Source organism: Lineus longissimus, chromosome 2 (genome assembly GCF_910592395.1).
Source record: "Lineus longissimus chromosome 2, tnLinLong1.2, whole genome shotgun sequence".
NCBI classification, from domain to species: Eukaryota; Metazoa; Nemertea; class Pilidiophora; order Heteronemertea; family Lineidae; genus Lineus; species Lineus longissimus.
The window spans coordinates 10,916,930-10,943,573 of NC_088309.1; the positions used below are offsets into that span (position 1 = coordinate 10,916,930).

The following is a 26,644-nucleotide window of genomic DNA, read 5'->3' on the forward strand; positions in this document are numbered from 1 at the left end:
CAGCTAATTTTGTTGGATAATTTTGAAAGCCATTCGGTGGGAAAGCCGACTGGTCGTCCCGGAGGCGTGGGTTCGAATCCCACCGCTGCCACAACTTTCTTTCTTCGAATCGCCGGTAAATTTTGAATGTTTTAATAGGCTATTTGTCGAATATTCTATTTCGGTAAATTTTAAATGTTTTAATAGGCTATTTGTCGAATATTCTATTTCGACCTTGGCAATAGCCCTACCTTAATTTTCAGATGTTTTTCCTTTTTTGGAAATTGGTGAAACAATAAGTTCTGCTAGTTCGAACTACTACAGCTGGGTGTTTTTGATCCCTGTGACACTGGCGTATGAGGCCAGAACCAACTGATGGCTACATCATAACCAAGTCCTGGTTCGAATCCTGACCCTTAACCTGACTGAAACTTGATACGGATTAGCCTCTAACATCATCAAACCTGTAAATTTCCATGGCAGGTACAGGTATTTCTTTGAAAACGTTAATTTGGTATGTTACAGTACATTTGTACATGTAAGAGAGGAGACATAACCCGGGGAACATAGGACCCTGGGCACATAGGGGATGATGTTATTTATGATGTTATTTATTTCCAAAATGTTCTTGTAATATTGTTTCAAACAGTTACATATATATATTAGTCCTCCCACCTGCCCCGACCACCTGCCTGACCCCACTGCATTGCTGCACATGTATATTTCATGTTAAATGGCCAATATTTAATACGCTGATATATGAATATTTATCGAATAATTCATTGTTTCGTTGTATATATACATGTACACAACATAATAGCTTGCGAAACACATTAAAAATCATATATATATATATATTGACATTCTGTTCGACCTCGCATTTCATGAAAGGGTGAAGGAAAGCGCACGCCGGCCGGTGTTTCATGCAGATAATATTGAGGACTTTACCAAAAACTTATAATTGTGATTTTGGATTTTATCTTCTAAAACTGTGGATATAACATTTGTTCTGTACTCTAGTTTAGGAAACACTCTTTTAATGGACAGAGAACACCTTATATAATGTAGGGTGCGTTCGAAAAAGGTAATAGTCCGGGAGCTGAACGACAAATGATTTGAATGTGTTGAGGGATAGAGTTCGCCTACCTGACCACAGAAACCCAATTGTTAAGTTTTTCCAGTGGTGGGTGTAGGAGATAGAGGGGTTAGAATTTTTGTTAATGGCTTCATCCCGGACTACAATATCCACTCCAATATCGAGACAACCCAATTGAAGGTGCCATTTGACAACTACACATAGCGCAATCGAGGCGAATCGCAATGTATGCCCCCGCTCTGTCGTGGGCACCGGAGATGTTTCAGGCCTGTCACTAAACTGGTTCTGAAGTTACGGGGTGGATAAGGAAGATGGTGGCCATATTGAATTTAGCGTCGGGTTATAAATCGATAGGGAAGCTCCCTCACACTAGGCCATCACATCATAGAAGTTTCAGGTCTGTCACTCACTCATTTCCAGAGTTATGCGTCGGAATGCGAAAAACAAACGTTTGCCATGTGATTTTTTTAAAAAGGACACCCAAATGAAAACAGGTTTACACACTGCAAGCTGAAGCTAATACAAATTAATCTTTTCAGCCCCTAACTTCCGCTGAAAGATGGGTTTAGAATCATTAGTCGCCGTACTGGCGACTGCAGCCGTCCTTCAATCCCTTTCATTGGCAGGTAAGTCTTGTATATCTTCAACAAAGTGCAGTCAACAACCAGTATTTCATACTTCGTAATTTGTCCAGGGACAGAATTCGACACTAATTCACCCAGTGCTTAAAATCAAATCGTCAGGCATTCATCATTCTTTCCTCACATTTTTACTGACACATCATAAAGTAACTTTCTGTAATGACGAGAAATTCTTTTGGCGGAACTAACCCTAGCTCAAAATTCGACACTTAGAAACACAGAACCAGAAAGTGCAGGTTTCAGATTGATTGCTGGCATTAGGGACTACACCGCCAAGAAGCAAAAAGGGTCAGACACGAAGTCATATGCGAAACATGTAAGGTAGAATGGGGTAGTTGTAGCCCCGGTTTAATTGTAGTTCCATAGCACGGCGACAGATGGCGCGTTCGATTTCTGTAATAGCAATCCCTATGGCGCATGCGTGATACACACTTTCTAACCTCCAACATTTACAAAACACTGGAGAGGTACTAACTGCAGCGGCACCTGTCGCCGGATCGACTAACAATGTCTTAAATGGCGTCCCTTTAATGTGATGCAGGCCAGCCGTCAATAAATTTAAACACGTGCGTAGGAGTTATTAATGTATTCCATGATGAATGGACTAATGCAAGTATCAATTCGTTTCTTGTACCCCCCCCCCCCCCCCTCCTCAAGGGTAGTTAAGCTATCACCACTAATCTTTGCCGATGCTGGAGTAGTATTTATTTTACCTTTAGTGAAAATTTGGCGAAGCTGGAAAGAATAAGGATGCTAATGTGTCGATGTCTTGTCGAACATACAGCCTTACCCAGTAAAATTAGTCCGGTTACTTTATATGGCGGTGATAACTGATATATTGTTGATGGTGATGTCTTGACGAAAGAAAAAGTAGCATTGGTGAAAAAAGGGTGATGCTTGAGCCTTAAGATGTCGTTATAGGGTGATAGGATGACGTACCCTTGAGGAGGGGGGGGGGGGGGTACAAGACACGAATTGATACTTGCATAAAAAGGTGTGGTTAATACCCAACAATGAGACAATACCACCAATTAATATTCATAGGTTTTAACTATCAAGTACATATTTGGAGAGATTTTGAAAAAATATTTGCTGTTGCAAGTCTACAGATATAAAGAAATTATTTGATGAAAACATTAATTATGAATTTTGATAATTTGGCAATAGTGGGCGTGTTTTGAGTTTTTCCTGCCAGTTGGCTGAAAAGAGTGGAAATATCAGTGTCTGTCCAATTTGTCGATTATCAAAAAATTTCGGTGGTCAACTACCAGTTTACTTTTCACCATTTACTTGCCCGACTGTCCGGAATATCATACCAAAATTTCAGATTCACAACCCCACGCAGTATTTGATGCGTCGCGGTCAAACATTGACAATTTAATTGTTAAAAGGCTTAAAAAATCAATGGTGGTCTTTTCTCCATTTACACTACATTTTGGGTCAATTTAGTGAAAAATTTGAATGTGCTCAAATCACTCTAATTCATTTAGAATATTGTATTGCTGATGATTTAAGGTCAAAACAAGCTAAAATAATGAGAAAAAAAATTAATTTGACCCCAATATGAGCCAAGCTAGCCTCGGTCTAAGTTTGGTTTCATTTTTACATGACTTATTGTGTTGCCATTCATTATGTAATTTCTTTGAAACAACTTACGCCTTGATTCTGAAAGTTGTCCTAAGCAGCAAAGATATTCCTAAATCACATCCTAAATTTTCCGCTCCATAGATTGCTTATTCTGGCCAGGGCGGGTCTTTGAACTTGATGCTGTTGGCTGGAAAATCACGACTTCATGTCCTTTACGTCCTTTTTCGTCGCTTTTTGCACAGTTGTACCTCTCTTGGAAATGTCTCTCATTTCTCAAAAAATTTCCAGATATCACTTTCCTTTGTTGGAGAGTTGTGGGATGTCATCTACATTAGGAAAATCAAGTTTGAAAAAATGCTCAAAATTTTAAACCCCCGATTTCTACCTTCATTGAGACAATACCACCAATGAATATTCATAGGTTGGAGGGTCCAGACCTATCAATTAGGAGCGAGTATGTTTTAAACTATCAAGTACATATTTGGAGAGGTATTGAAAAAATATTTGCTGTAGCAAGTCTACAGATATAGAGCAATTATTTGATGAAACAAATTAAATTTTGAATTTTGCTAATTTGGCTGCTGCTGTTTTGAGATTTTTCTGCCAGTTGGCTGAAAAGAGTGGAAATATCAATGTCTGTCCAATTTGTCGATTATCAAAAAATTTCCGTGGTCAACTACCAGTTTTTCTTTTCATCATTTACTTGCCGGACTGTCCGGAATATCATCTCGAAAGATTTAGATCCACAACCCCACGCAGTATTGGATGCGTCTCGGTCAAACATTGACAATTTGACTGTTAAAAGGCTTAACAAATCAATGGTGGTCTTGTCTCCAATTGGCATGTTGGAAACTGGATGTCCGAAAAAGGGTTGTTTCCAACACCTTCTGATTGGCACTAAATTTGCTTGATGATAACGACTCATTCCAGCGAAATGATTCTTGCTACGGTCTAATTGAAAATAACCCATTTATGGCTCAAAACTTACTATCTGTTACAATTCTGCTTAATCTATCATGTGACGCACGGTTGAATCTGGTCTCAAGCAAAAGTTTTTATGTCATTGATGTAGTGCCTCTGAACTAAAAGCAAAAACAAGAAAATGAAACTTTTTTTGTTTATTAATCCATCTTTGTGGTGTTTTTCTATCATTTCCTTTTTTATTTCTGTTTTTTTTTCACACACCTATACAAGAATAATGCTATTCGACCCACGGTATTCGATAAAGCCATGCTAGTACAATGTATCTTGCTTTATCAACATCTGCATGCTATTTGGACCGTTTTAGCTCAAGTGAGCGCAATCTTTGATTATTTAAGATGTCTTGCCCTGTCCAGCGCGAAGTTTGTGACATCTCAATAATTCAACATACACAATGTTAGGTATGTGGGCTACGCCTCACACGTTTACGGAGAGTGCTCCTATACATTTTCTGAGCACTTTTGTTTCAGTGATGGCGGGTGGTGGCTGCCCAAAGGGCTACACGATGCAGAAGGAACACGGACATGTAATATGTACCGAGACATTGAATTGTCCTACTGGATACGAAAAGGGAGAAGAAAATGGTGTACAAATCTGCACTCAAACAACAACGACGGGGGCCAAAGGCGTCGCGAAATGTCCAGCCGGGTACACGAGGACAGTGATGAATGGGGAAGTGGTTTGTGAGAGTACGGAAATCCAAAAGTGCCCTCCTGGGTACACGAAGACCACCCAAAACGGGAAACAGGTCTGCACATCAGATGTTACCGAGACAACTACCACGACCACGGGTACGGCACTCTAATGCGAACCTCTTTTTCCTTCGAAGAGAAAAGTATCACAATTCTTACGTGGTGTCACCACCTCTAACCATCATGTACCGGTACACGCGTAGAAAATTGTTGTTGGATGATTTTGGGAGACTCCGGCAGAAACACATTTTGAGTGTCTTTGCGTGAGAAAAGTATCCAGTATATTCAAATGTGCTAAACCTAGGATTTTCATAGCAATCGTTACTAATCCTATCATACGTAAAATGGGAAGTTGTAAATTTTGAATGGTGTCCTATACAGGGGTTTTGTATCAGTAATGTGGATTCATCATAATCATTCTAAATTCAGAAACGGTGGAACCACATGAGAAAGCAACTACAGTCCAGGTACGAAATGTCGAACATGCGGTGAAAACATCTAAGTGGAAGCATGCTCCGACCCTTATCAAGTATGCTGGCGTCAAGGAGACCGTGGTCGAGATAGGTAAGTGAGAAGTCCCCATTTGCCAGCCGCAGACATAGCGTTTGAGGATGTAGGGGCATAAAGGTGGTTATCAAGTGTCATCCATGAAAATTGTGTAGAGTAACATAGTGAATAATTATCTAGCCTTCAATATGGACAAATCGAATGTAGGTAAAATAGGTACAGGTAAATTAGGTACGGGTAAAACAGGTACGGTAAAATAGGTACAAGGTAAAATAGGTACGGGTAAAGTAGGTACAGGTAAATTAGGTATGGGTAAATTAGGTATGGGTAAAATTGATACTAGGAAAAATAGGTACTGGGTAAAATAGGTACACAAAAAAGAGAGACTAGGTAATATAAAGGTATGATCATATATTTTTATCATGATTCTTTTATTTCTGATTTTATCAATGCTTATTGAAAGAGTTTTCTTAATGATTACTTTTTACCTTTTATGGGAAAAAAATCATGCACTTTAGATAAGTTTAAGTAAGTTCAATAGATTAATGCATTTTCATTTAACTGGGCCAAGTTTGTGCTGTAACTCAGAGGTCGTCATTTGTGTAAAAATAAATACATGCAGTCTCATTAAACTATATTTTGCCTTCGTTGTTACCACTTGTCGTTGTCACCAAAAAACTCTCAATTCAACATATAAAAAAAGCCAGGAACCCAACCCCAGACTTGAAACCTAAGAAGCCATACGATCATTAAAGAAGAACTTTTCCCCTCATGAGACATGGAAAATATTGAGGCCATACCAAGCTGTTGGAAACCATACAAAAGCAGAAAAAAGCAGGTGCACTCTTGCTGTTCTACCAGACAAATCTAGTTTTCTAACAGCAATCAATCATAGTTACTTAGCAACAGTTAATCATAATTAGTATTAGTTGGTAGTGATATCAGCACCAGCAAAAAACAACAATCACTAGAGAATTATTTCAATAACAAGCATTAATTAGCACTCCAAGTAATTGATTAAAATTATCATAAAGTGAACCCTTTCAATAAGCTCAATTAGCATTGAAGAAGTGAAAAATTAAAAAAATCTGGAAACTCAGATAAAATTTTGTGATTGACCCTATTTTACCTAGTTTCTCTTTTTTGTGTACCTATTTTACCCGGTACCTATTTTACCCGTACCTAATTTACTTGTACCTATTTTACCTGTACCTATTATACCGTACCTATTTTACCTGTACCTATTTTACCTGTACCTATTTTACCTGTACCTATTTTACTGGATACCGGACAAATCGCCTGTATAACGGATGTATAGCATACATGTACCTCCGTGCCAGTATGAAGCATTGAGCGTTGCTGTTCTAATGCATTTCACTTTAGCCTTATTGTGCAAGGTTTTTGCCGAGGTTCACGAAATGGAAAAAAAAATTGTACTTGGCCACCTTCTAGCCATACTAAATTTCCAGCGGTATTACCACTTTTTTGCCTCACCTTCCGTTGTTTCTTTGAATGAATTCAGGAATTCTTCGAAAATGTTTTTTTTTACCTTTTTCCTTTTACACCATACTACTTGACAAGACGTAAAGCAACAAACCCACCCCGGCCTACCCAAACACTACCATTGAATTGAGAACAATTTCTGCATATTAAAAATTAAAACATATCCCTTCAGTCTAGCAAACAAAACAACCCACCTGCTAGACTGAATAACTGATGATGATATATACAAAAATGTATCCTACAGACATTGTTCACATAGAATAAGGTAGAATGGGGTATTTGTAGACCCGGTTATTTGAGGCCCCTGCGTTGTTTGATGCATGGGGATATCAATCAACATCATAGGCAGGGGCTACAATTAAACTGGGGCTACAAAAAAAACCCCAATCTATCTTACCAGATAGAGCGTGTAGCTTTTCAACATCCACCACCATTTTCCCCGATAGCTTTTAAATGGGCTTTTAACAATCAAAATAGATTTCATCAATTCATCGCAAGATTCCTATTGTTGAGGTATCCTCATCAGACGTACATGCAGAGATCGTGATGAAGAACTCTGGATACACACAGAGAAATACTCGCGTAACTTTCGAGCCGAAGCCGAGGTATATAATTGACAAAGCCACTAACACTGTGTCGCCTCTGAACCAAAGGTGATGAGATCAAGCGAGGTCATAATTTTTATCGCTCTTCGGGTATATTCGTTCATTTGTCAGAGACCGCATACAGCTAGGTTCAAATAAATGTACTTCCATTTTTCTGATCCCTGGGTTCCCCGTGTTATATGAAAGTGCGGTTAGGTATTCCCATGCAGCTCTACAGCCTTAAGATCAGACTAAAGTGTCGACCATTGCTATCTTAGAGTCTAATGAGCCTCCTATCTAGCTCAAGCAGGTTTTGGCTTTGAAACAACCAATAAGCAAGGTACTTTTGCAACCGCTATCAGGGTGAAGAGAACAGCCAAATTTGTTCAAATATTCATCGAGTCTAGCAACGAATTACATGTCACTATTTTAATTCCAGCACATGACGTGGTGTTTCTTCTCGATTCTTCGGCCCAGACAGGAAAATCCAACTTCTACTTCTTCAAGAAACTCATCCTCGAGTTGACACATCAATTTGGCAACTTTGGAGGAAGCCACACCCACGTTGCCGTAATCCTTGTATCAGATAAAGCAAAGACGAAAGAAGTCATTCACTTGGACACCTATAACAAATTCAGCGATTTTAAACGTGCTGTGATGCGATTACCTTTCATTGGCGGAAGCGCCGACCTCGCGAACGCCATAAACTTAATGGGAAAGTCCTCATTTTCCAAGAAGTACCACGCAAGAGCGGAAGCCATTCGAACAGCCATTATTCTTGCCGGAAGCAAGATCAGTCGACGTGATTTGCCACGGTTGGAGCAGGCTGTGGACTCGGCCAAAGGTGCCGAAATAGATGCCTACACAATCGGGGCAGCGGCAAGAAACAAGTACTATTCGACTTTACTTGGACCAGGAAACGTGTTCAAGATCAAGACACCTCACATTGCGATGACCTTGGTCCCTAGGTTGCACTTCGCAAAAGAGTTTGGTAAGTTTCATTCTGCATCTATAAATGCACTCTGAATTGCTGCTGTATAAACTATTGTAATTAAGATACACAATGTAATTAAAGGTACCAAACTAAACCATTGAAAGTCCGTAGGTTTAACATTTGAGGGTATCCGGTTGGCGAACCAGTGTGAGCTTCGGTACTAAGGAAAGGAGGAGCATGCTCACGACTGCGTTAGTAATCATAACACTACGAGAATACGATAACACGGGAGTCGAGAAAAAACATCATGGCCAACGTGGAGTCATAGCATTTTCGATTACAGTCCAAAGGTTTAGCCCTGTATGCTGCATGTCATAATAGTTCGAAGTTTTAGTAACTACATTTTGATTGTTTTGCTGTCTTTAGAGGTGAGCTTCTCCGGCATGATTGACATGGTGTTTGTGGTCGATGCTGACTCCAAAGTCAGCCAGGGCCATCTCCTCATGCTGATGGTGTTTATCGAAGACATAATCTCCGGCCTTGGAGATGTGAACCCTGATCATATCAGAGTCGCACTGGCCTTCTACGGCGCCAAAGGCAATGCCAAAATAGACTTCGGGTTCAATAAGTACAGGAGCAACAACGCATTATCCAAGGCGTTGCACAGGGTTCAGAAGCTTGAAGGAAAAGGAGAATACCTTGGCGAGGCCCTTGCACTTGTCAGGAAGAAGGTTTGGCCCTACGCCCGTAAGAGTGCCAAGAAGATGCTTTTCGTGCTAACTGCAGAAAAGTCCAGTGATTACAAGGCGATCGTGAAGGAGCGGCACTGGCTGATGAAGCACCATGTCTTCATCGTTGCCGTTGGAGTTGGCGCCTACGCCTCAACAGATGAGATTAGGATGCTCGCTGGGCACACGGGTATCTTCTACAAACTGGCTGACTGGGAACGGCTGTACATTGATGCCTTTAATCTTGTTGCTAAGATCATGGGTAAGTAAATATTAATTAATGCCTACGTCTCGTATCTGTACATCATTCTATCGTATAAGTTTAGTTTAAATGGAGGGGGACGTGTTTGGAAAAGGAGGAGGCTGACATCGAAGTGGTTGTCGTTGTGGGCAACAGCTGGTACATTTCAGTGATTGGGCCACATCATTTAAAAAGGCAAAAACGAAAAAAACCGGCTCTTTTAAACAATTTTTTTACGAATGAATCAAATATAAAATGAAAAATCAATTATTCGAAAAGTTGAGAATTAAATGCTTTTCTGTTGGTAGGCATTTTATTCCTGTCATGTCGAGAATACAATGATCCGTCATAAAAAGCCATCCTACCCTCGATTATTCTTGTTTTTACACAGGCTGCCCTGTTGGCTTTCGAAGACATGGGACACATTGCAGATGTAAGCAAATTTCTACTTCACTGACGACGAAACTAGGTCACACAAATGGCATCATTTGCACATGATAATTACTTTGAATACCAATTGGAAATATTTAGTGATACCGTGCATGTAATGCAGAATATGTTATGTTCCTGTTTCAATCAGTCCTCCACGAATACTCCCTAGTTATACTGATTATATTGTATTATTCAGGATTGAAAGGTGTACAAATATTTTTAATCACTAGATACATAATGATTTGACATGTAGTTATAAATCATAGATGATTACCTATTCTGACAAATACATACATGAACATCTCATTAAAAAGACCTACAAATAAATGTATGACATGATAGATAGCCGCCAAAAACTGCTTTGCCAAATCTCATATTTTCCAAATTTAAGGCAAATTCTTTTTTTATATACAATGTGTTATCATTGTATAAACTTCTTAATGTTAGCCAAAGAGATGCTGCACCGATAAAAATTAAAAAAAACATACTCTATGCTTCTTTTCAGTTGCTTATTGTCCGTACGGATTTAAGAAGAAGAAAATAGGCAATGCTTTGGCGCAGTGCCGGCAAATTGCTGGTGAGTGTACCATAACACAAAACTCTTCCAAAAATTGCGTTAAATTCTGTATACAGATCCCATAGTGAGCCTGTAAATGCATTCGCAAGGATGACCACGTGTCAGTGACTGTATGGTTTCCAGATTGTATAATGGGTGATAGGGTCAAGCGGACTTTGCGACATAACTCTCGACCGTCATCTAACGACATTTGGCTGGCCCACTGAGGCAATTCATGTAATTACGCGTGATTTAACCAATTATTTTTCAGTTTGTCCTCCCGGTTACAAGAATATCAAGAAACTGTGTGTTTGTAAGTATGAGCGTGGAACGGATGGTTTCACTAAACAGATCCAACTTAACAAATTGTTTTCTCCACTTTCTACAGAACAGTATACCTTATAAATGGCGATTTCTGTAGTATTTCCATTAGATAACGTGCTTCAAACTGCTTCTGTTTTGACAGTTCATCCCAAATATGACGGAAAAAGCCGTTATCAGCCTCCGACATAGACTCTTTCACCAGTCTCCTCCATTCACTCATTACAGAGACTAGTACTTGACGACATTACTCTATTTGGGGGCCTAAGCTTCCGGTGTTCGGTCAGGTGTTTTTTCTGTAGGATGGGTAACCTCGATCCAAGTGAAAAACCAGGAATACCAGAGCGCTCAGTATTGACAGTTCATCCACTCTATGCACTGAAAATGTATGGCTCGCCTCGGGTAACTCAACGTGGCCTCCTCTACGACGAGGCCGCCGCTACACGGCGGATAGGGTCGAGGTTACCTGGACTACTTCCGACATAATCCATGATCTTCTAGATCAACACGTTCAATCTCTCTTGGTTGCTAGACACCAGGGCTGGACAGCGCCTCAAACATTTAACCTGCCCGTATTTCTATCACATCCGTCAATTCATAACAAGTTTTTTCTATTTAATTCTAGTCTCTAAATGTCCCCGCGGATACCACGTGAAACACCTCGACTCCTTAATCCCCGTTTGCTACACAAATCGTAAGTATCATATTAAACAAAACTGTCCAAGTTTAAAATTTGATATCTACACTTGAATTTGAGAATTTCCAGTCACAAGTGGAGACAAAATCAAGATTTTGGAATCATAAATCGCTCTGTTCTTTGCAGCTTGTCCGATCGGGTACAGGAACTTCGCTGGAAAGTGTGTATGTAAGTAAATGTTACTTTGTTTAGTGATGATTTGCATTGTCCATGATGTGTTCCATGTACGACATTCATAGAACCCGTTATAGTTTGTACATATATTTGCATCACTTTTTCAAAATTGGTCCGAAGTGACCTGTCATCTTGAGCTTAACCGTACGGAATTCTAGTATTGCTTTTCAAAGGTAAGTATACATTCCTGAAAACAGGCGTAACTTTGAAAGTCGTTTCTCTGCTTTAATTGTGTAAGTTAATTGTACCATTTTGAAGTTGGCATTGATGGATTGTTTTGACTCTTTTGACCTACCACATGCTCACCCCAGGTTTGGGGAAACTGATACATCTTCCTTTTCTTTAACATTTGACTTGAATACCTCTGGGAAACTAAGCTATTATTTTACCAAATGCAATACTGATGACTGAAGTAAGACTTGAGAAAACTCAGATAAAAGACTGTGGTATATTCCGTTGTTTCTTTACAGTTCAGCTTTGCCCAGTCGGATACAAATTGTCACTGTATGGTGGTTTCAAGAGGTGTGTCTTCAGTTGTAAGTATGACCAAAGACGATCACGAGTGATGTTAGAATAATTCTGGTGTGTCATTAATAGACTCTCAAAGAGGATTATAGGCTGCCATATCGCAGAATTCGGATGCCAAAGACACATTGCTGTTGTAGGTACCTCAATATTTACTAGGATGCTATACCAGGACTCCACGCATAACCCAATAGCATGGTGTGCAGACTTCAATAGCCAAACCTGCAAGTTTTCTTTAGTGAGTTGGTGGATGCACGGGAGAAATTCGAAAGATTGCTATTAACATCGCCAAAAATAACGTTACTCATTCATTTCAGTCTGCCCATCTGGTTACAATAAGGTTGGATTCACTTGTGTCTGTGAGTATATACTATCTACGTTCGCACGAGCAGTAAATATGACTGAAAGATACTGAAGTTCCCAACTATATCAAAATGTTGCAAAATATCGATTTCATTCAGTCGGTCTGTCTATCAAAAGCTAACAGTGAGTCATGCCAAATTCTGTATCAGAAAAACTGTCAAGTTGGCCCAAGAATGAAATAATTTCTTCAGAAGCAGGAAAGCTAGTTTACTGGCACCGAAGTCATTTCACTGAAAAATGACGCGTCGAGAGAAAAAAACCTCTGATTTTTCCATTATGATTGACCAGATTCCAAGTGTCCAGTTGGATACAAGTCACACCTACAAGATGGCCGAAGGGTTTGTCTATTTTATAGTGAGTAGAGCGGAATATAGACAGACATCTGCATGGGACTGGTTTTACTGTATTTTCTATGAGCGTTTTCTATTTTTGTTAGCTTTTCGCAACATTCACGGCGCGTTTTGCCCCGCTGATACCTTGCTTGCGTAACACTCCTGTGACGATAATGCATTATAGCGGAGTAAAATAAAAATTAAACTATCGCATGTCTAACTCATGATGGTGCTTTCAAATGTTTTATACCCCCATTGTACAGGAAGGACATGACCTATTTTAATGTCCCTCACATACGACAGAGTGCTCTAAAACAAGGCAAAGTAAAATTCCATCATGTCATCTTCGACCTATCATTTTTGTCAAAATTTCCTTTCAGAATGTCCACAAGATTACATCCAAAGAGGACCAGTTTGTCGTACGTATCATTCGCACATACAGATACATTGCGTTCGAAAGGCGGCTCATTCAGAACTTTTTTCAAAATTATTTCACTTGATTTGGTTGGTTGTCTTAAAGTGATACTATGATGTGATCTACAACTTTGCGGAAATACGTCCGTGTTTAATTGTTGATCACAAATGTAAAGCTCAAATTTTCCATTTTTGATTAGATTTATTATAAAATCGCTGAATGTAAACCACCGCGACCGCGAAAATGTTCATGTTGTGACGTCATCAACGAAAACGGCATCGAAGCGAGCCGTCCGGGCGGGATTAAACCATCAATTTCTAGAAAATGTGCATTTCAATTCGAAAACCTTACCGATTTATGAGAAAGTGACGTAGTCATTTGTCAAAAACAGCTAAAACATTATATGGTGAAATTTGACACGAGTTACCCTATGGTTCCAGAAAAAGAGGTTCACGAACTTATCTGATTCATTTTGGACCGGTATGACAGTGCATATCCTGTTTTGAGAGCAAAATTACTACTGACACTGTCCCTACGTACACAATCGGGCGAATGGACATGCCGAGGCGTTTGGGCAGGCATTTACATAGGCATAATGATGGACACAAACAATGAGAGACAACACTGCAACACTCCGACAGATAGGCTTTGGGCTCTGGTCGTTAGTGTACAGTGAGACGTCATTCTCATCCTGTTCAAAGACCTTTTCTCACGCATTTTCAAAGGACACAATTCAAATCTTTCAGTGGTGAAATGTGCACCTGGATTCAAGAAAGTGTTGTCGGGGCATCTCGCCTACTGCACAAGTCGTAAGTACACAAGCGGCAGCTTTGACCCAGCGCTTACAATGCTACGTTCAATCCCAAGATTCCCCCAATTTTGACAGATCTTCCAATGAACATAATGTCCCATTAGAAAACAGAAGACAGCAGTGATGTCGACGGATACGTTGAGTTAATTACTTCTTCTTGGATTTTGATCACACAGGCCTACTGCAGCACGAAATCTACAGTCAATTGTCAGTAACTGATAATAGACTGAGAAGTGCGCGCTTTGACCCTGTTTTAGGTTCTTCAGCGTTATCAGCAGATGGAGACCTTATTACATATTTTTGTATCAGGTGCAGAACATTATTCTAATGACAGCCTACACGACGTCATGTGCAATTGTTCTGGTTTTCAGGTTGCCTCCCAGGATTCAACTGGCGCAAAGGAAAATGTAAATGTAGGTATAAGAAAAGATATTTCCACTTCGTCAAAAGGACAAAATTCTCAGAAACCAACAAAGGAGTAATTTGATTTAAACAGCTTTTAAAACATCTATTTCCATTGTAACGTTTGGAGGAACTAACATTATTTAAAAAATGAAAACATTGAGTTTTCAACAATAACGTTAGTTCAAGCAAACATAGATTTAGATTTGATAAAAGTGAAGATAAATTGGCCCCCATTAAAGTCCCCACAGTGTAAAAAGTAGCTGGCAATACACATTTATGCACACATGGGCTATAATTGTTCCGGGGATATGACTGTACCACTTTAACATGTTTAACCTTCATTGTATCATCCATGTCATAATATGTTTACAGTCGGGACATGTCCGAAAGGCTACACCAGGAAGCGAACAGGAAAGAAGAAGGCCATTATCTGCCTCTTTAAATGTAAGTATATTCTAATTCTCATTATCAGAATATCATTTTCTGCCAGTGAACGTAAGTTTCTTCGCGCTGTCATTGCGATTTGCTCCTCCCTTGCTCTGTAATGTTGTGTTACTGTGCATGGTTTTTGAGACTAGAACCTTACGTAGCGAATTAAGATATCTTCTTACCCAGACTTTCACCTGAGGGTATAATATCCCTTTTTCACCCGCACTAACTGAAGTTCATGCTCTATTTGCAGTCTGTCCCAAAGGATATCAATTAGTTTTGATGCATGGTGTAAAACGATGTATCAGTAAGTATCGATTTACGCCATCGTGAGCATCGTAGCAACATACGCATCCGGGCTATAATCTATTCCATGAAGAAAACCGCAATCGGATTTAAATTTTTGACGATTTGACATATGAGATATCTTCCTTCATCGAGACCTCTTAGTCTGACAGAATCGGAGTTTGGCATACCTGCAATCGTACCGCTCATCGCACCATTTACAAGCGAGTTTAAAACAAACACTGGTGAATTGTATACAACATAACTTCCGCGTAAGGCTGACCGGGAAGGCTGACAAGTTAATCATCAAATATAAATATCACTGTCGGAATACTTATCACGCATTTATTCAAAACCTGTTTTATTTTGCTCTCCACAGAGCCGAAATGCCCTTATGGATATGAGATGGTCAGAGTCCCAAGTGAGAACACAGTCAGGTGCAGAAAGAGGATTTCTGGTAAGAATCATGGTTCAGCTATGACTCAATAAAGAAGCTATGCTATGATATCCATTCTAAAGCCACGAAGTAAGCCTGTTGTAACATCAGCCAGGAGCTTTTACAACCTGTTCGACGGTATCGTCATTCAACTCAGGTTTACATGTACATGTACGCCGTTAAACTAGGTGTTGACAGCATTACAAAGAGACCTAGATAAAATGTTTCGTCGACTGTTGGGTTTGAACCATGGACCTCTTGACCGCTAGCCGAGAGTCGCAACCCACTGGTCCATAGTTAGTATACTTGCAGATCAAGGTATGCTTACTAGCTTTATCATCCTTAATCATTGCAGTGAGTAAATGCGCAAAAGGATTCCAATTACGGCAAAGAAAAGGAAAAGCTCCTGACTGTGTCAAGACAACCCTGAGGTGTCCGATGGGATTCGTATTGTACAAACAAGGAAACAATACTATCTGTAAGGAAGAAGGTACGGAATGCATCAATGCAACGTTTAAGTTATCTGCAACCTTGCATTTTTCATGTTTCTCTTTTCATTACTGAACATCTTAGGTGTCGGGGAGTTTTTGAAAGTTCCACTGGACGAATGGAGGCATGAGAGAAACTTTCTTATCTATTCTAATGAGTTGATTAATAATGTTTCATGCCAATGATACACCATTTTAAGCTCCCGTCGAATATTGCTATCGAAGTACAAATGTATGCAAATAACTGAATTGCGACATTGTGCATTGGTTTTAACAGGTAAGTTTGATACTGTTCATGTTAATGCTCCCTCTAAAAATGTTATACTGAAAAAGGACATAATGTACCAAATAGGGGTTTAGAGTAAACTCCTCAATTTATCTACTTTGAAATATTGTATAGCCCCGTAAAAGTTAACAGTAACATTGAGGCTTTCAATAAAACTACATGTATGTGTTTAATTTGTATTTGCTGCATTAATTGGTTAGCTTTGTTCTTTTGCCTTATTTTCCTGTAATACGTTTTGTAGTTACAACCCGAGAGACTGAACTTGAAGCAGAGAAGCAGTTAAGGAGGAAAATCTACAAACCTGCAAAACTTCACAGACATAGATTTGTGTTGAGGCATAAGAAGTATGAAAATATTAGACCAGTGAAAAGGAAGAAATCACCAGAAGAGGTAAAGCCTATTGTTAGAAAAATCGAGAAACGAAGAAGAATATTTTTAAAGAAGGTGAAGGAAAATAAGAGGATTATACGATTGATGAGGAAAATCAAACACACCAGAAAACACTCAGTTCGTCGGCTCAGACTTTTACGAAAAATCAAGCACGTGAGGAAGAAAATCTATGCGAGAATAAAGTATAGGAGATTGAAACATGGGATAATCAGGCAATACAGAAAAAGAAGACACAGCTTTATATTGAGGAGAAGAAAACAATTGAGATCGAGATTACAGACCTGGCTTAAATGGTACCAGAAGCACACAAGGGAACTGATGAAACAATTAGCAATTTACAGAAAGGCCTACAACCGATTGTGGCGCAGGAAAACGAGGATTAAGTATGTAAAAATTGCAGTACCTGAGAAAACTACAGTTAAAACTATTACGAAAAAACTTAATCTGATGATGAAGAAAAACAGCCATTTAAGACAGAAGCTTGAGAAGAAAAAAAGACAACTTCAAAAAACAAAGACGAAGGTAGTAACAAGGGTGAAATACATCTATAAAACACAGAAGTTGACTAAAAGGATTAGGATACTGATGAAAAAAATGAAACGTATGAAGCAGCAAGAAAAAACGATGGCGAAAAGAAGGAGACTTCGAATTGCAAGAATGAAAGCAAAACTGGTGGCAATGATAAAACGCATGATCAAGAAAAAGGTAAAAAAACAACTCGATTTGCAGAAATTGAAAACACAAAGGATATTAGCAAAGAGGAAAAAACTTTTGATGAAGACCAAACAAGACATGGTCAGTATAATGAAGCAATTGACACTGATGTGGAAGGAAAATAAACGATTAAAGGTGACAATTGTTACAAATAAGCAACAACAACAAAGTGTTAGGCACCAGCAGCTTGCCCGACTGAAGCGGAAATTAACTACCAAGTTACAGAAAGAAATGTATCAAAAACATAATATGCATATGATGATACTCAAGCAAACACAAGAAATTCAAAATATTGAGAAACTACTGCAGCAACAAGAAAAGGAATGTAAACAACTCAGGATGCAACTGACTCAGGAACACAATAAACAGCTGAAGGCAATTCAAAGGATGCAAAAGCTCAAGATTATCAAAATGAAAAAAGAGCTCACCACTAGACTGAAAAGGGAATTTCAGCTTTTGGCAAAGAAGAAGTATCAGAGGAAACTGATTTTGAGAAGGAAGAAACACCATCATGCCTTAATGAGAAAGAATAAAGAAATAGCGTATGTTTTACAGAAGTTAACGACACTGCATAATAAATTGATAAAAAAGATTGTTGGGCTCCAGATCAAACGTCATAAGGAAATTACTACAATATCAAGGAGATTACAAGTATTGTTGAAAGAAAATAAACGAATCAGGGCTAAGTTGGTATCACAGAGAAAGACACAGAATAAAATTCAGAAACAACGTCTTGCAGCAATGCGTAAAAAGATAACAGCTCATCTTAGGAAACAAATGAAGAAATTGGCTGAGAAGAAAACAAAGAAGACGACACAGGTGAAAAGAGTAGTGAAAAATCATGTCAGTTCAATAAAAACAATGCATGTTAATGTCAATGTATTAAAGAAATTGAGGAAAGAAAACAGGCTCCTTAAGCATAAGTTACAGAAAGATGCACAAGAAAGGGTGAAGCTGTTGAAAGATTTGAAATTCGCTATTTTGAAGAAGAAACCAACAAAGCAAATAATTCGGAAGTTGCAGAAAATAACTAAGACAGTGAGGAAAAAGACAAGACTGTTGAAGGAAGGAAAACATGAAAGTAAATATCTTCAACCAAAGAAGATTAGAATGATGAAAAAAGAAATAAAAAGGCTAAAAAGGAAATTGATGAAAGCCGAGAAGAATAAAAATTGTAGACCAAGTCTGAAGACAAAAAGGATCCTGCAAATAAGAAAGGACTTGATAGCTAGATTAAGGAAGGAAATCAAATATCTGGTTAAAGCTAAAGTTCAAAAAAAGCTCATAGTAAAAGGAAGAAAGCAGCACAATGTCAAGATAGTGAAGAAGGTCAAACAGCTAAGGAAGAAACACAAGGAAATAGCAAGAATACTGAAGAAATTGAGGATACTGACAAAAAAGAACAAAAGACTAAGAGAAAAACTTGCAACTAAGAAACCAAAAAGTATTAGTAAAAAGCTGGTTTTGAAATCGAAGAAGAAGTTAGAGGCCAAGATAAGTAGGGCAAGGAAGAAGTTAGCAAGGAAGACTGTTCACCAAAAGAAAATTCAGAAGAAAATGAAACATCACAACATAATGGCAATTGTGAAAACCAGGCAACTTGAAAAGAACAAGAGGAACATTGCAAGAGTATCAAAGCATTTGAATTTGCTGCTGAAAGAAAATAAGAGGCTTACAATTAAAATGCAGAACATCAGAAAAACAAACCTTAAGAGGAAACATCTGCGGCAGCTAAGGATAGCAAAAATGATTAGAAAAATAAAAATACAGATGCACAAACAAATGAAGAAAGCAATCAAGAATATATTAGTGCACAAGCTGAAGAAATGGAAGAGAAATGTTTTAAGAAAGCAAAAGCAAAAGCACCCAGCACAATGTAAAGTATCAAAGAAGCTCAAGATGATGCAGGTGGAGATGAAACGATTAAAAAAGAAGCTTGTCCTTGAGAGGAAGAAGGTACATGAGATACAAAGAGTTCATAAGCAAAAACATAAGAAAAAACTTCAACTAGCCACCAAGAAAAAATTGCCAGCCACAAAGATTATTAAGCAATTGAAACATCTCAAAAAGAAAGGGATTAAAAGACAATTGATAGTAAAGGAAAAGAAACCACATACCTTCACAAACCTGATAAAGGAAAACCAACTACTGAAATATCTAATAAAGAAACAAAAGCAAGAATGTACAAGAAAAACGGAGAAAACCATAAAACAAAAGAAAATAACGAAAGTCAAGAGGCACAAGATGCAGGTAAAACAAATCAAGAACATGCGTAAAAGAATTATTGCCAAGATTAAAAAGTCACTAAAGGCAAAACTGCAGAAACAGATTAAACATGTCCTCTTGAAGAAGATTCATATGAAAATGACAAGGCAAAGAATGAAGAGACAAAAGATGAAACTGCTGAAGAAACTAAAAATAGCCAGAAAGCAAAAGAAACCTGTCATCAAAATAATAAAGAAATTAAAACAACTTAAGATTAAGAGGATAATGCCAATGATTAAGAAGAAAAAGATAAAGCTCCTGAAGCAACTCCGCCTTGCAAAGAAAATGAAAATACCAACTATAAAAATCATAAAGAAACTCAGAAAAATAAAACAAATTCAAAAGAAATTAAGACTTAAGAAACAAGTATATGTTAAGACAAGACGGCCAAACGAACTTCGAAGGAAGATCAAGAGACTTCAACATAAGTTGCAGAAGGAGAGACGTCTGAGAAAAACAAGAACACTGCAGATAAAGAAGTTGAAAAGGAAATGGATTGCCAAATCCAAAAAGACAGAAAAGTGTTTGAAGACAAGAAAAGTTCCAAAGAACATACAGAACGAGAAGGAGAACAAAACAAAGAAGTTGAAAAGGAAAATGAAAATGATGATGAGAAAAATTAAGCAGCTTAGTATTAGACTAAGCAAGAGAGACAGAATTATCAAGAAACTGAAATTTGTAAGGAAGGAATACAAACCAAACGCTAAACCAGTGAAGAAGAAGAAAGCATTTCACAATGTAAAGAAGACACAGGAAAGGGGAGTACATAAGGTACCACAACGAGAACTGAAATTACTCAGAAAGATTGAGCTGCTTGAAATAAAGCTTAGGCAACAGAAATCACAGAAGAAAACAAGGAGGATAAAGGAAGCACAGAGGGTACAGAAAGTGGAAAAGAAACCAGTTACAAGAGACATGAAACTGATTCTCAGAAAACTGAAGCAGATGATAGATGAAAACAAACGATTGAGAATAAAGTTGAAAGAACGAAGGACACCTGTCATTAGGCACAAAGAGAGGACGACAACAAGAATAAAGAAGTGGCCTGAGAAAATCAAGCTCCAAAAGGTTCCTGCAAAATGTACTAAATTGTTGGAAAAATTTAAGACATTACGACAAAAGTTTAAACAAATGAAGGTGAAAGAACAGAAACAAAGGAAATTACGAAAGCTGAAACTTGCCAAACTTACCAGAAAGTTAACCATGAAATTGAGACAAAAATTAAAGCACGTTGTCATAAAGAAGATCCAAAAAAAACTGTTATTAAAGGAAAAGAAGCGACGAATAATCAGGCTAAATAAACTGAACAAATTGGTAAAGGAAATAAAACAACTAAAACTAAGACTAAACAAACAAAATATGACTATCCACAGGAAACAAAAACAGCAAGTGGTGACTAGGAGAGTAAAAGTCACTAAACCGAAGGCAAATGTGGCTTGGAGGTTGAACATGTTGCAAAGGGAAAATAACCTATTGAAACTAAAGCTAATGAATAGGCAGAAGCTTATAAAATCACTGATTGTTGCCAGAAACAAAAACAACAAAAACATAATCAATCAACTAAAACACTTGAAAATACAGCCAGTTGCTCACAAAATCAAGACGATCAAACGTCTCATGAGGACGACTGTCCAGAGAAAACTGAAATTAAAACGCAAACTGGTCCACCATATTTCAAAGAAGGTTTCTCATTTGAAGACAGTTGTCAGGCACCTTATAACGAAACAAAAGAAAGGAAAGCCAGTTACTCACCAAATCGAGGCGATCAAACGACTCATAAGGAAGACTGTCCAGAGAAAGCTGAAGTTAAAACGCAAGATAATCCACAAAATCTCACATCGGGTACATTTGATGAAGGTCAACGAAAAGCTGAGGGAGAAACTTCAAAAGAAAACAAAGCAAATCAAGAAACTTAGGTTAGTCCTAATGACAAAGAAAAGAACACACAGAATCACTAGGGTTCAACAAAAGAAAAGAATGCAACCAATCTTGAAACAGGTGAACAAATGTAAGGCAGAACTGAGAAGGAATGTGGGGTTGATAAAGACAATGAAAACAAAGAAAGTCCTTAAAGTTTCACATCAGAGACATTTGATGAAAGTTATCAAGCACCTGAAGAGGAAACTACAGAAACACACACTGGTCCACCATATTTCAAAGAAGGTTTCTCATTTGAAGGCAGTTGTCAGGCATCTTATAACGAAACAAAAGAAGGGAGAGCCAGTTACTCACAAAATCAAGACTATCAAACGTCTCATCAGGAAGACTGTCCAAAGAAAGCTGAAGTTAAAACGCAAGATAATCCACAAAATCTCACATCGGGTACATTTGATGAAGGTCATTGAACAGCAGAGGAAGAAACTACAAAAGAAAACAAAGCAAATCAAGAAACTAAGGTTAGTCCTAAAGACAAAGAAAATAACACACAGAGTCACGAAGGTTCACCAGAAGAAAAGAATACAACCAATCTTGAAACAGGTGAACAAATGTAAGGCAGAACTGAGAAGGAAAGTGGGGTTGATAAAGACAATGGAAACAAAGAAAGTCCTTAAAGTTTCACATCAGAGACATCTGATGAAAGTTATCAAGCACCTGAAGAGGAAACTACAGAAACACACACTGGTCCACCATATTTCAAAGCAGGTTTCTCATTTGAAGGCAGTTGTCAGGCATCTTATAACGAAACAAAAGAAGGGAGAGCCAGTGACTCACAAAATCAAGACTATCAAACGTCTCATCAGGAAGACTGTCCGAAGAAAGCTGAAGTTAAAACGCAAGATAATCCACAAAATCTCACATCCGATACACTTGATTGAAGTTATCAAGCACCTGAAGAGGAAACTACAGAAACACACACTGGTCCACCATATTTCAAAGAAGGTTTCTCATTTGAAGGCAATTGTCAGGCATCTTATAACGAAACAAAAGAAGGGAAAGCCAGTTACTCACAAACTCAAGATGATCAAACGTCTCATCAGGAAGACTGTCCAGAGAAAGCTGAAGTTAAAACGCAAGATAATCCACAAAATCTCACATCGGGTACATTTGATGAAGGTCATCGAACAGCTGAGGAAAAAACTGCACAAGAAAACGAAGCAAATTAAGAAACTTAGATTTGTCAAAAAGACAAAGAAAATAACACACAGAATTACAAAGGTTCACAAGAAGAAAAGAATACAACCAGTCTTGGAACAGGTGAACAAATGTAAGGCAGAACTGAGAAGGAAAGTGGGGTTGATAAAGACAATGAAAACAAAGAAAGTCCTTAAAGTTTCACATCAGAGACATTTGATGAAAGTTATCAAGCACCTGAAGAGGAAACTACAGAAACACACACTGGTCCACCATATTTCAAAGAAGGTTTCTCATTTGAAGGCAGTTGTCAGGCATCTTATAACGAAACAAAAGAAAGGGAAGCCAGTTACTCACAAAATCAAGACGATCAAACGTCTCATAAGGAAGAATGTCCAGAGAAAACTGAAGTTAAAACGCAAGATAATCCACAAAATCTCACAGCGCGTACAATTGATGAAGGTCAACGAACAGCTGAGGAAGAAACTGCACAAGAAAACGAAGCAAATCAAGAAACTTAGATTAGTCAGAAAGACAAAGAAAATAACACACGGAATCACAAAGGTTCACAACAAGAAAAGAATGCAACCAATCTTGAAACAGGTGAACAAATGTAAGGCAGAACTAAGAAGGAAGGTGAGGTTGATAAAGACAATGAAAACAAAGAAAGTCCTTAAAGTTTCACATCAGAGACATCTGATGAAAGTTATCAAGCACCTGGAGAGGAAACTACAGAAACACACACTGGTCCACCATATTTCAAAGAAGGTTTCTCATTTGAAGGCAGTTGTTAGGCATCTTATAACGAAACAAAAGAAAGGGAAGCCAGTTACTCACAAAATCAAGACGATCAAACGTCTCATAAGGAAGACTGTCCAGAGAAAGCTGAAGTTAAAACGCAAGATAATCCACAAAATTTCACATCGGGTACATTTGATGAAGGTCATTGAACAGCAAAGGAAGAAACTGCACAAGAAAACGAAGCAAATCAAGAAACTTAGGTTAGTCCTAAAGTCAAAGAAAATAACATCCAGAGTCACGAAGGTTCACCAGAAGAAAAGAATACAACCAATCTTGAAACAGGTGAACAAATGTAAGGCAGAACTGAGAAGGAAAGTGGGGTTGATAAAGACAATGAAAACAAAGAAAGTCCTTAAAATTTCACATCAGAGACATTTGATGAAAGTTATCAAGCACCTGAAGAGGAAACTACAGAAACACACACTGGTCCACCATATTTCAAAGAAGGTTTCTCATTTGAAGGCAGTTGTCAGGCATCTTATAACGAAACAAAAGAAAGGGAAGCCAGTTACTCACCAAATCAAGATGATCAAACGCCTCATAAGGAAGACTGTCCATAGAAAGCTGAAGTTAAAACGAAAGATAATCCACAAAATTTCACATCGGGTAAATTTGATGAAGGTTATCAAACAGCTGAGAAAGACACTGCACAAGAAAACGAAGCAAATCAAGAAATTAAGATTAGTCAGAAAGACAAAGAAAATAACACACGGAATTACAAAGGTTCACAACAAGAAAAGAATGCGACCAATCTTGAAACAGGTGAACAAATGTAAGGCAGAACTGAGAAGGAAGGTGAGGTTGATAAAGACAATGAAAACAAAGAAAGTCCTTAAAGTTTCACATCAGAGACATCTGATGAAAGTTATCAAGCACCTGGAGAGGAAACTACAGAAACACACACTGGTCCACCATATTTCAAAGAAGGTTTCTCATTTGAAGGCAGTTGTTAGGCATCTTATAACGAAACAAAAGAAAGGGAAGCCAGTTACTCACAAAATCAAGACGATCAAACGTCTCATAAGGAAGACTGTCCAGAGAAAGCTGAAGTTAAAACGCAAGATAATCCACAAAATCTCACATCCGATACACTTGATTGAAGTTATCAAGCACCTGAAGAGGAAACTACAGAAACACACACTGGTCCACCATATTTCAAAGAAGGTTTCTCATTTGAAGGCAATTGTCAGGCATCTTATAACGAAACAAAAGAAGGGAAAGCCAGTTACTCACAAACTCAAGATGATCAAACGTCTCATCAGGAGGACTGTCCAGAGAAAGCTGAAGTTAAAACGCAAGATAATCCACAAAATCTCACATCGGGTACATTTGATGAAGGTCATCGAACAGCTGAGGAAAAAACTGCACAAGAAAACGAAGCAAATTAAGAAACTTAGATTTGTCAAAAAGACAAAGAAAATAACACACAGAATTACAAAGGTTCACAAGAAGAAAAGAATACAACCAGTCTTGGAACAGGTGAACAAATGTAAGGCAGAACTGAGAATGAAAGTGGGGTTGATAAAGACAATGAAAACAAAGAAAGTCCTTAAAGTTTCACATCAGAGACATTTGATGAAAGTTATCAAGCACCTGAAGAGGAAACTACAGAAACACACACTGGTCCACCATATTTCAAAGAAGGTTTCTCATTTGAAGGCAGTTGTCAGGCATCTTATAACGAAACAAAAGAAAGGGAAGCCAGTTACTCACAAAATCAAGACGATCAAACGTCTCATAAGGAAGAATGTCCAGAGAAAACTGAAGTTAAAACGAAAGATAATCCACAAAATCTCACAGCGCGTACAATTGATGAAGGTCAACGAACAGCTGAGGAAGAAACTGCACAAGAAAACGAAGCAAATCAAGAAACTTAGATTAGTCAGAAAGACAAAGAAAATAACACACGGAATCACAAAGGTTCACAACAAGAAAAGAATGCAACCAATCTTGAAACAGGTGAACAAATGTAAGGGAGAACTAAGAAGGAAGGTGAGGTTGATAAAGACAATGAAAACAAAGAAAGTCCTTAAAGTTTCACATCAGAGACATCTGATGAAAGTTATCAAGCACCTGGAGAGGAAACTACAGAAACACACAATGGTCCACCATATTTCAAAGAAGGTTTCTCATTTGAAGGCAGTTGTTAGGCATCTTATAACGAAACAAAAGAAAGGGAAGCCAGTTACTCACAAAATCAAGACGATCAAACGTCTCATAAGGAAGACTGTCCAGAGAAAGCTGAAGTTAAAACGCAAGATAATCCACAAAATTTCACATCGGGTACATTTGATGAAGGTCATCGAACAGCAAAGGAAGAAACTGCACAAGAAAACGAAGCAAATCAAGAAACTTAGGTTAGTCCTAAAGTCAAAGAAAATAACATCCAGAGTCACGAAGGTTCACCAGAAGAAAAGAATACAACCAATCTTGAAACAGGTGAACAAATGTAAGGCAGAACTGAGAAGGAAAGTGGGGTTGATAAAGACAATGAAAACAAAGAAAGTCCTTAAAATTTCACATCAGAGACATTTGATGAAAGTTATCAAGCACCTGAAGAGGAAACTACAGAAACACACACTGGTCCACCATATTTCAAAGAAGGTTTCTCATTTGAAGGCAGTTGTCAGGCATCTTATAACGAAACAAAAGAAAGGGAAGCCAGTTACTCACCAAATCAAGATGATCAAACGCCTCATAAGGAAGACTGTCCAGAGAAAGCTGAAGTTAAAACGAAAGATAATCCACAAAATTTCACATCGGGTAAATTTGATGAAGGTTATCAAACAGCTGAGAAAGACACTGCACAGGAAAACGAAGCAAATCAAGAAATTAAGATTAGTCAGAAAGACAAAGAAAATAACACACGGAATTACAAAGGTTCACAACAAGAAAAGAATGCGACCAATCTTGAAACAGGTGAACAAATGTAAGGCAGAACTGAGAAGGAAGGTGAGGTTGATAAAGACAATGA

The 26,644-nt window shown here is 38.2% G+C and overlaps 1 protein-coding gene across 1 annotated transcript; it reads left to right on the plus strand.

Annotated features, from left to right (window-relative positions):
• Window positions 1–882: 882 nt before the first annotated feature.
• Window positions 883–26,603, plus strand: LOC135499556 (uncharacterized). Its single transcript, XM_064790406.1, has 28 exons — window positions 883–1,063; window positions 1,615–1,701; window positions 4,755–5,075; window positions 5,406–5,540; window positions 8,010–8,561; window positions 8,931–9,494; window positions 9,865–9,906; window positions 10,411–10,482; window positions 10,733–10,774; window positions 11,408–11,476; window positions 11,606–11,647; window positions 12,124–12,189; window positions 12,496–12,537; window positions 12,830–12,895; window positions 13,254–13,292; window positions 14,035–14,097; window positions 14,471–14,512; window positions 14,877–14,948; window positions 15,187–15,240; window positions 15,598–15,675; window positions 16,010–16,144; window positions 16,670–22,326; window positions 22,456–22,992; window positions 23,173–23,505; window positions 24,613–25,149; window positions 25,330–25,662; window positions 25,810–26,027; window positions 26,294–26,603. The coding sequence occupies exons 2-28, from the start codon at window positions 1,635–1,637 to the stop codon at window positions 26,601–26,603; spliced, it is 10,488 nt and encodes a 3,495-aa protein (XP_064646476.1). The 5' UTR covers window positions 883–1,063; window positions 1,615–1,634.
• The last annotated feature ends 41 nt before the right edge of the window (window positions 26,604–26,644 follow it).